Raw genomic sequence first — 11,466 nt, 5'->3', positions numbered from 1 at the left:
CAAAATCGACATCTGAAATGGAAGCAGTCTTACCAATATCTGCATCATCACCACTTACACTTTGCCCAGTGACTTTGTTTTCCCTTTATTACCTTCTTTCTACCTCAGACCCTTTGAAGATTTCTTAAATTCTGAATTTAAAATGAACTCCTCTGCTCCACATACCTTGCCTGGAAACTTTTAGCTACTCTGTAATGCTTGAAGCTAATTACATAAGGAAACAAATTTAAAAAAGATACCTTTCCATAAAAAAAAAAGAACTAATATTTCCTTTGAACAAGATTTAGCAAAGATTCAATCTATCAGCAATTTCTGTGGTATTTTTCTTTCCCTAAAAACATCCCAGTTTTCAACACTCAAATATTCCACTCTGGTCCCAATTACCATTATCTCTGCCCTGGACTTTTACTATAGCAGATTACTAACTGGTCTTTGTAATACCAGGAGCTAGATAATATACCCTTATTTTAATGCATAATGTATCCACAAGTAATATATACATATGTATGTATGTATAAGGGCTTTCCTGGTAACTCAACTGGTAAAGAATCCTCCTGTAAGGCAGGAGACCTTGGCTCAGTTCCTGGGTTGGGAAGATCCCCTGGAGCAGGGATAGGTTACCCGCTCCAGTATTCCTGGATTTCTCTGATGGCTCAGGCAGTAAAGAATCCGCCTGCAGTGCGGGAGACCTGGGTTCCCTGGAGGAGCATGGCAACCCACTCGTGTGTTCTTGCCTGGAGAATCCCCATGGACAGAGGAGTCTGACAGGCTAAAGTCCATGGGTCACAGAGTCAGACGTGACTAAACAACTAAACACAGCACAGCGTGTATGTATATAGATAAACTAGTTCTACACATGTACATGTAACATTCTTACGTGTTCACCATCTAGCATTATCAATACCACTGACACCTTTGCTTCTCTTCCCTAGTCTCATCTTTTTGCCTCTCATCAAATGTTCCAGGTCCTGATGGGAACAACACAGCCCTCAGCTGTTTTATCTCACCACACATACATCACAATCTGGATACATCGCTAGGTTTGTTTATTACATTTTTCTTTCCATGTTTATGAATTTATTTTAAGTTTTTAAATTTTATTTTAAATAATATAAAATATTTACCTGATTAAAAAATCAACCTATGAAGTAATATCTATCCCGAGAAGTCTAGCTGGTGTTTTTGTCTTCTCACAACTTCTCAGTCCCATTCCCTACAGCTAATGATATATACATGCTGCTTGCATAATAACTATTTTTTTGAAATTTATTGAGATTATGTTTGTAACAATATTTGTGAATGTTCCATGTACACTGGAAAGAGATATAATTTTTATTATGATAGTTTGCAGTTTGATATGTATTTGTACTTTTTAATTGATTGTATCTTTAACTTTTTTATTTTTGCTATTTTTTGACCATTTGCTCTGTCTTGAATTGGGAAAGGTTTATCAAAATCTTCTCCTTTATATGTATATTTCTCTATTCCTCATTGCAGCTTCTATACAGTCTGCTTTTTAAAAGTTATTATTGGATATATAAATATTAGTTACTTTAAGACTTTAGAATTATAAAGATTAAAGCAGGAAAAATACTATCCCCATTTCACAGATAAAATGACTGACTCTCAGAAAGACTTGATGGTTTTCCATATTTATACAACTATTAAGTGTTCTAATTAGAAATGGTCTCTCCTTTGTTTCTGCTGGACAAATTATTCAGTGCTAACTGAGCAAATATATTACTCTAATTATCAGCTGCCTTTAACAGAGAAATAATCTGAGCTGTATTGTTCAATTACCCTTTGACATTATTGTAAAAATATATTATTGTTGATTGTACAAAAGTAAAAACAAAGTAGCATCAATGAAATAACTGTGAATGAAAAAAGTCCATACACATCGCTATAGAATTGTGACATATTTTTGAAGATCTATAGCTAACAGAGGACTTCCCTGATAGCTGAGCTGGTAAAGAATCTGCCTGCATTGCAGGAGACCCCGCTTCAATTTTGGGGTTGGGAAGTTCCCCTGAAGAAGAAATAGGCTACCAACTTCAGTATTCTTTGGCTTCCCTATTGGCTCAGATGGTAAAGAATCTGCATGCAATGAGGGAGACCTGGGTTCGATCCCTGGGGTGGGAGGATCATCTGGACGAGGGCATGGCAATCCACTCCAGTATTCTTGCCTGGTGAATCCCCATGGACAGAGGAACCTGGCTGGCTGTACTCCATGGGGTCACAAAGAGTCGGACACGACTGAGTGACTAAGCACAGCACACAGCACATAGCTAACAGGAAAGAAAGAAAATGAAAGGCACTCAATGGTGTCCGACTCTTTGTGACCCCATGGACTATACAGTCCATGGAATTCTCCAGGCCAGAATACTGGAGTGGGTAGCCATTCCCTTCTCCAGGAACAAGAAAAACATATCAAAATGTGTTTTTGATATAATATCAAAAAATAGCAAAAGGAGAAACATATCAAAAGAAGAAGTAAATCAATCAGTAAGTACACAATCAGATATGTGTGCCCATGAGTGTGTGTCTATGTGTACCCCAAGATTTACACAAGAGTTTTTACTACCAGATGAAATATAAATAGCTTGTGTGAGAAATAAATCCTGATCAAAAGTCCCTGGATTGTTCCTCTAATTGCCATTATAAAACTTTTCTTCACCCATTTGCTCTAAGGATAAGATATTCCAATAGCTAATTTTCTACTCCAACAATTATAATGTTGAAATTGATTAAATACATTCCCATTCCTAGAAGAAAGCATAGGGCGAAATTCCTTAACACTGGTCTTGGTAATTATCTTTCGGATCTCAGACTAAAGACATAGACAACAAAAGCAAAATAAACAAGTAGGGCTACATCAAACTAAAAATCCTCTCCATAGCAAAGGAAACCATCAGAAAAATAAAAGGGAAGCCTACAACACAATGGGTGAAGTATTTTCAAGTTGTATTATATATATGTCTAACATTTTATTTTATTTTTTTAAACTTATTTTACTAAGCATTATATTTTCTAGTTCCATCCATGTTGATGCAAATGGCAATATTTTTATGGCTGATTAATATTTCAGACAGAGAAAGATAAATACTATATGACATCAGTTATATGAGAAATCCGAAAAATAATCTAGATGAAACTTTGTGGAAAACAGAAACAGACTCACAGACATAGGAAACAAATTACAGTTACCAAACAGGAAAATGGGGCATGGAGGACAAATTAGGAGTATGGGATCAACAGATATAAGCTGCTATACATAAAATCAATAAGCAACAAGGATTTACTGTATAGCACAGAGAATTATACCAAATATCTTATAATAGCCTATAAAGCAATGTATTCTGCCAAAAAAAAAAAGAATCACTCTGCTGTACACTTGAAACTAACACAATATTATGAATCAATTATTCCTCAGTTAAAAAAAATGAACTTAAAAACAAAGATAAAATTTTCTTTACAGTATATGCACAAATTGAAAATATAACATGACAAAGAGATTTGAATAAAGAAAAAGCAACAAAGATGTAGTGGAGATAATTTGACAGAGTAAATTAGTCCTATTTCTCTGGATAGTTGTAAGGACATATGAAGTCACAAGGAGATTTCATAAACCAGAATACATAATGATTTGATTGAAAAAAGAGGTAAAAATTAACAAGGAAGAAAGATAAGAAAAATTTAATCACATATCTATAATATAAAGAATGCAGTTTGGATTCAACAGAAAAATTACAATAAGAAATATAACTTGACTGATAAGTTTTAAAAATTACACCTGAGCAATAAATAAATAATTTTCCTACTGCCAGAATAAAAAGGAAAGAAAGCTAGATGGGAAAATTTAGTAGCAAAGATAATAAATGACTACAGTATTTTTCTTTTATTAAAAAGAACTAAATATCTATGAGTAAATAAAGCATTAAGTAGTTTAAATCTAGGATGTTTTAGAAAAGTATGGATCTGTCTTTAGCATATAGTTCAAACATTTGATTTTTACATAAAGTATCTCAAAACTGTTATCTTCTAAGATGAGCTAAGCTTTTGTAAAAGGTAGCCATAATATCCTCAAATTAACAATAATTTTAAAAGCAATTAAAGTGAGAAATATGAGAAAGGATGCATACTTCCACTTTTCTAAGGATTTAAATTAAAGGATGGACAAATGCCTGTTGGCATATATTTTACATATTGCTTCCACACCGAAGAAGGGAGACTTGATTCTTTCTTATACACAGAGCCTATAGAATTTTTTCTTTGATTAGAAAAAGTCTGGGAATTAGAGGATATTCACAGAACTCAATCTATGATTATAAACAGAAAAAAGAAAAATCTACAAAATATCCCATGGTATCTCATTGTGTAGAGATAATAGAGGGAGGTGTGCTCAGCGACACCCTGGGGACCTCCTGCTGGCATCATCTCTCAGGACCTCATCTTTTATGATCCTCTCAGAGAATGACTCAATTCAGTGTTGGTGCTTAAAAAGTAGTGTAAAATTCACCCAAGAAAACAGTCAGAGATTGAAATAGAATCCACGGAAAAGTCCATTTCATACCCAGCTTTTAGGAAAGAGGACTGAGAATCACTGTCATCCAAAACCAAACTCTGGATGTGCAGCTTGGGTCTCTGGATCTCACTTTAGCAGAGTGAGACCACTGGCAGGTCCACTTACCTACAGCTCCCCGTCTCTAGAACAAACTCATCCTTGTTCTCCAGGTAAGAAGGAGGAAGATGCTGAAGGCATCAAGTCTCTGCAGAACCAGAGTTTACCCTGGGAGAAGGGCTGTGTCTTTATTTTTACAATCCACAATCTATTTGGGAGAAGAGATTTTTCTTTATCTCTCTTCTCATGAATTCTCACCCTTAGAAATCTTGCTACCAGGCACTTACTGAGGTGGTCAGTTTGTGTGCTAAAAGGCACAAGAAATCAAAAGATCTGTTGTCTCTCAAACTCGCTACCCCTTTCAACTATAAGAATCTTCCTGTGTTCTTGCCTTCCATCCCTGCTACATAGGTGTTCTCTTCCTGTTTCACATTCTCCACACTCTCTGGGTGATTCCCACTGAACTCACAGGAAAATACCTAGGACAGAAGACAGAGCTTCTTGAAACGTACTAGGCATTATCTGGGAGGTGGGAAGAGTCCAGGCACAGGAGTGCTAGTGTTAGGTGTGCGGACACTTCCTGCTCCAGTACCTGGTATTCAGGCTGCTGCCGCATTGCATGTCTGCTCTCGCGCATAAGAGTGAAAAAGAGAACAGGATGCACTTGGAGGGTCTGTTCCTCTTTCTACTGGAAGAGGAACAACCACCACTGGCGCCTCTCTCTTATACCGGTGTTCCAGGTGGTCACACCTAGTGTTACTCCCTCTTCGTGGTCACAGGATCCCCTGGTCCCAAAGATAACACGAAGCTGGACCTGCATCACCTGTGTCTTCCAAACTTCATACTATGCTTTTAAAAGGATTATTAGCTTAGGAGTGTTTGAGTGCAGGTTTGTGACAGTGTCTATGAGTATGAGAGGAATCTCTTCATTTCTGCATGTATTCCATCATTCATATACTAATTCAGTCAGTGAACATTTCCTAAAAATTTACTATATACTGGGTGATGCAGTCATATGGATTGAGATAGGATTTTTACACTGAAGAAACATAAAACCTAGTCTGGGAGACAAGCTTGTGAACAACTAATTATGTATAAATTAATGAGAACTTTAAAAAAGCATGTAATTATATACATATATCAAAACTCATCAAATTGTACACATGAAATATGCACAGTTCATTACAAGTAAATTTACAATGATGAAGCAGTGAAAAAAAATGGGCTTGTCAGAAATCATTAGGAAATGAAATCAGTAGTGGATTATTTTGGCTACTGAGGTGGCAGTTTATCAATGATTCTCTTGTGTATTCCCTTTACATTGTATCAATGGAAAAGATATTTCTCATTTTGTTTTACCAGTTCCTCAAATTATTTCCTGACTCTGCCTTCCTGGTTCCTCAAGGCCAATATATTATACAGTTGGTTCAGGGTGGATACATTGCATTTCCACCTGGATAGATATTTATGAATAGAAACCTCACTGTAACCATGTGGTCTTTGAGTCCTACTTAGCAGTTCATGAGCAGGTGGTCCAGTCACAACTGATCAAGCCACACTTGTCCTATATTGCCAGTTAGATGTGTGGTTTTATCTGTGAAAACAAACCCTTGTATGTTGGCAGTCTTTGACTCTCCCCCGCCCCCATCCCTAGATGTCCCTGCCAGGTAGCTGACTTTCTGCTCTGACATCTCCTTCGTTGTAAAGGGCAGTTCTAGGACTAGTACTTCAGCCTTTCCCTGGAATATCAGACTCCAGCCCTGATTCCTAGCCATTTGCCCATGACCCTGCTACCATCCCTAAGTCTTTCTAAACTCTTTCCCCAGGAGCCTGGATTCAGCAGGTTATTCCTTGCTTGTTCCTGAGGTAAAGGTATAGACTTTGACTGGTGTTTCCTGCCTGGTTGCAGAGTATTGAACCAGTGCCTCATGCAGCTCTCCGACTGATCAGACTTCTGATACATCTGCAGCTTGAAGGAGCTCGAACATGGTTTTGCCAGATAAGACCCTGCAACTCTGCAGGCAGCTGTTGTGACTGCACTGGGTCACCACAAAAGGCCCTCCCTATTTCCCAAGTGTGTGGTGCTGTCTAAGTCTGGACTGGTCTCCACTGTCCTGCCTCTCTCATGCAGAAGTCTGACCATGCCTTACTCTTGAGCACTTCCATCAAACCTTGATTCTCTGATCCAGTGAAGAATTTAGGATATAATCAGGACAGTGGATTATAAAATCATATAAAATGGTCTCATAAAATTTACTTTCTACTTGGAAGGATGATACGGCATCTCTTGGAATCACAAAGGAAAAATTATTTGTTCTGCTTCTTGATGAAATAAAAGTGAAAGCCTGCTGACTAAAAATTAAACTACAAAAAATAAAAACCTGTGTTCTCTACTAAATGCAGAAAACTTTATAATTTTTCAAATCCACATAATATGTTAGTGTTCTCTTTAGACAGCTTCTGTAGAAATATGGTGGTGGAAATTTTTAGAAACTTATGTCAAATATTTATAAGAATTTTTTTTATTTTTTTTTAATATTTTTAAGAATTTTTAAAAATCAAATACATTTTTTATTCCAGTGAGATCTTTACTTTCAGGATCTGATACTCAAATGCAGTCAGACTTTTATGGCTCTGTCAATCCTTATTGTGTAGCTAGGAATAAACATCCATGGGCACAAAAAACCAAACCTATCTGACTGAGTTCATCTTGCTGGGCCTTTCTTCAGATCAGCAGACCCAGATCATGCTATTTGTGACATTTCTCATCATCTACCTGCTGACTGTATTTGGGAATCTGCTCATCATACTATTAATTCATATTGACTCTCGATTGCATACACCAATGTATTTCTTCCTTAAAAACCTGTCGTTTAGTGATCTCCTTTTCTCTACAACAATTGTCCCCCAGATGCTCTTCCATTTGCTGGTATCAAGAAAGACCATTTCCAAGCCACGGTGCTCAATTCAGATGATTTTTTTTCTAGTAGCTGGGTGTACAGAAAGCTCCCTGCTAGCAGTGATGTCCTATGACCGCTATGTGGCTGTCTGCAAGCCCCTTCACTACTCCACCCTCATGACCCAGAGGATTTGTGTTCAGCTGTCCATAGGATCTTGGACTAGTGGAGCGCTTGTGTCTCTAGTAGATACAACATTTACTCTATATCTTTCATACCATGGCCAGAACATAATTAATCACTATTTTTGTGAACCTCCTGCGCTCTTGAAGTTGGCTTCAGAAGAAACCTACAAAGCTGAGATGGCCATCTTTGCCATGGGTGTGATAATCCTCCTCGGTCCTCTCTCCCTTATCCTTTTCTCTTACTGGAATATTATCTCCACTGTGATTCAGATACGGGCAGGGGAGAGGAGACTCAAGGTCTTTTCTACATGTGGTTCTCATCTTATTGTTGTTGTCTTCTTCTACGGATCAACAATATTTACCTATATGCGTCCAAATTCCAAGAAAATGAATGAGGGAGATAAGGTGATCTCAGTGTTCTATTCAGTCATAACTTCTATGATGAACCCATTCATTTATAGCTTAAGGAACAAAGATGTTAAGCAGGCAATTAGAAAAGTATTTGGAAGATAGAGTCCCTTAGAGCCAATGATCTCTGTATTGACATACCATCATGGGGATGAAGACATTTTAAAATGATTCAACATCTGTAACAACTTTCTGAAGTGTCTCTAGGATGATACATCAGTAAGGCACACACAGGTGCCCTTGTACATCTAGAATGTTTCAAGTTTGTCTACTGCATCTTGATCAAGATTATTCTTTGTGTTTATAGATTACTTGCCTCATAATAATAATCTATTATTATTATATCTATTATTATATCTATTACTATGAGGCAAGTAAAATAGAGCTTTACTGTTATATTGCATAGTATATTATTATATTATATTGATTATATTTATACATTACATTATATGAATACTTAAAAATATTGAATAGGATCTTTATTTACACTGCACTATTCATTCACTAATCCATATTCACCCAGTGATATTACCTTTTGATTCTAAACTTCACAGCTAGTTGTCAGTCTCATCCCATGCTAACATCAAATACAGTCTTCTACAGGTCTTGGAGTCCTACGCTAGACTCTAAAAGTTCTAGTGAGAAGATATCAATGACTTTTTTTACCCTGAAACTCTGATACTGGACCCTTGGCTTTTTGTTTCATTTCCTGCAGTCTCAAAATACTCCTATAGCCAATTCAGCTGCACATGGGGGCGCTGTTGGCTCAGACAATAATGTGTGGGACCTCAGATTCCAGTAAATATGGTACATCTTCTGTATATCACGCAGTTTCTCTCCAAGGGTCATTGCCGGTGAGGGAACTGGAATGGAGAGGAACACTGCCTACATCAGAACTCTCAGGGCCTTTACCTGTGACACCAATATGCCACAGCTGCTCCCCCTCAGACATGCTCTCCCCTCTTCTGCAGGTTTGACTTGCCAACACCCATCAGTCCTCTCTTTTGGAAAGTGGAAGAGAATCACTGACTATGAGAAGCAATCCTAGAAGGTGAAGATTGCTCTGTAGGGTGAAAGGATGCCTTTAGTCTTTTCTAACTCTGCTACAACCCTCTGTAAGAGCAGAAGCAGCATCACCGACAGACCTGCAGCTTCTAATCAACTCCCAGCCTGGTACACTGCCCTCATGAAAGTCAAATTTGCCACACTGACTTCTGGCAATTCCAGCTTCCATGTCCATGACCTTTTGTGAATACCCAGTGCTGTTCATTATATGTGACAAGGCCCTTGCTGAATTGAATGCATCGTGTAGAATGATCCTGCATGGGAGAATAAATCTGTGCAATACTAGATCTACCATGTACATATTGTTTTCAGATTATGTGAACCAGCATGCACCTATACAAGGAAACAAAATCCTGCTCCAAAGATTATTTGAGAAACTATGTTATAAACAACAGCAACTACTTACGCATGCTGCTGCCTCATGACCATTCAAAGCTCAGTCCATTACTTGCTCTTTTCTTTCCATTTAGTATAAGGGAAGTTGTAGCACATAATTAGAATAATTGTTGCAAAAGTGGCCATGGTTCACTTTGAGTTATAGAAAACTCAAACAGGATAAGAAAATACAGATTCTTAGATACATTTTTGAAAGAAAACACCCACCTCTGACTGGATGCCAGACTATTGATGACTGTGCAGCAGAAAGTAAAGTTGCTCAGTTGTGTCCGACTCTTTGTGACCCCATGGACTGTAGCCCGCCAGGCTCCTCCATCCATAGAGTTTTCTAGGCAAGAGTACTAAAGTAGGTCGCCATTTCCTTCTCCAGGGGACCTTCCCAACCCAGGGATCAAACCCGGTTCTCCCACATTGCAGGCAGACGCTTTACTGTCTGAGCCACAGAAGATAGATGAATTAAAGCATGTGAGAAACTAACAATCTCCTGAAGTCACCACAATCTGGGAACTACTCGTGTTTTCTAGAGAAAATAGTTTTCCAAGCCTTAACAGAAGTAAATTTCCTTTCATTATCCTACAGGTTGTATGACTGTTATTTTTGTGTTAAATCAACCCATATAATATTGCTTTCAATAGCACAGTTTGAGTTTATTTATGCAATGAATATCTAATTGATTTATTAACTAAATATTTATTGAGATCTCTTCTAGGTGCTGGATATATAGGACTGGACAGCTTAAAATTCCTATCCCCACTGAATTTACATTTTAGAAGGGGGTGATAAAAATGAATAAACAATAAAACACATAACATGTCTGATGGTGATAAGTGCTTTGAGAAAATAAAAGCAAGGAAAGGCAGGCTGCCGTTTTAAGCAGGTCATCAACAAAGACCTTTCTGAGAAGTTGATATTTCATTAAAGAACATCTTATATCTTGTAGAAATCAACATTTGTGCTGTGACCAGAAGGTTGAGAAGAAAGAACCAACCAAGAAGAGATTTAGAGAGGAGTGTTTGGGCAGAGAAAACACAGAGTCTAAAAGGCTTGGATTGGAATGAGTTTTTTTTGCAATAAGGACAGAAACAGATCAGAATGTTTGGAGGCTGATGAGTGACAGGGGGAGTGCAATGAATGAGGTCATAGAGAGAAGCAGAGGACAGATTGGTAGGGCCTTGGTATTAGCTTCCTAGGGCTGCCATAACAAATTTTCACAAACTCTGACTTAGAACAATAGAAATTCATAGTTCTAGAAGCAAGAAGTCTGAAGTTAAAGATATCTGCAGATTACGCTCTCTCAGAAGGCTCTAGTGGAGGACACTTCCTTGGTTTGTGGAACCATAACTCCAATCTCTGCCTTTGCCTTCAAAATGCCTTGTTCCTTCATTTTCTTTGTCTGCCTCTTTTCTGTAAAAGGAATCCTTCACTGGGTTTAGGGTCTACTAGCTCAGGATGACCTCATCTTGAGATTTCCCATAATTACTTCTGCAAAGAACCTTGTTCCAAAAAAAGTCACGTTCTGAGATTCCAAGTAAGCATCTTTTAGGGTGACACAATTCAATTCATTACAACCTTGGAAGTCCTGAAAAAAAGTGTTTGATTTTATGTTCAATAGAAAGTCATCCCAATATGTTTTTAAAAATTCCCTTTGAGCATTATATGGAGAATGGATTGTAAGTGGACAAGGATGGAAGCAAGAAAAGCAATCAGTAAGATTGAGCTTTGCTCTGGTAACCCAGGAGAGAGATGATGGTCTTAACTAGACTTATAGCAATGGAGAGGTAGAGGAGAGATGGTAAGACTTAAGAGTAGAAAAGAAATAGAGATGGAAAAAGAGAGGAATGAAATGTCTCTGCCAAGGCTTTGAGCAATTCTGTGTATAATGAAGAGGACTCGA

General features: G+C 37.7%; 1 protein-coding gene across 1 annotated transcript; it reads left to right on the top strand.

Moving 5' to 3' along the window:
* The first annotated feature begins 7,292 nt into the window (after positions 1-7,292).
* LOC136174821 (olfactory receptor 2D3-like) lies at positions 7,293-8,216 on the top strand. Its single transcript, XM_065945068.1, has one exon. It carries the CDS (start codon positions 7,293-7,295, stop codon positions 8,214-8,216), a length of 924 nt encoding a protein of 307 aa, XP_065801140.1.
* Positions 8,217-11,466: the final 3,250 nt, after the last annotated feature.

The sequence above is a fragment of the Muntiacus reevesi genome, chromosome 9 (assembly GCF_963930625.1).
Source record: "Muntiacus reevesi chromosome 9, mMunRee1.1, whole genome shotgun sequence".
Lineage (NCBI taxonomy): Eukaryota > Metazoa > Chordata > Mammalia > Artiodactyla > Cervidae > Muntiacus > Muntiacus reevesi.
This window is presented reverse-complemented; position numbering and strand designations above follow the sequence as displayed.

Bases quoted from the DNA above. Each gene is read 5' to 3' on its own strand.
- LOC136174821 (XM_065945068.1), top strand. From the start codon at position 7,293: ATGGGCACAAAAAACCAAACCTATCTGACTGAGTTCATCTTGCTGGGC.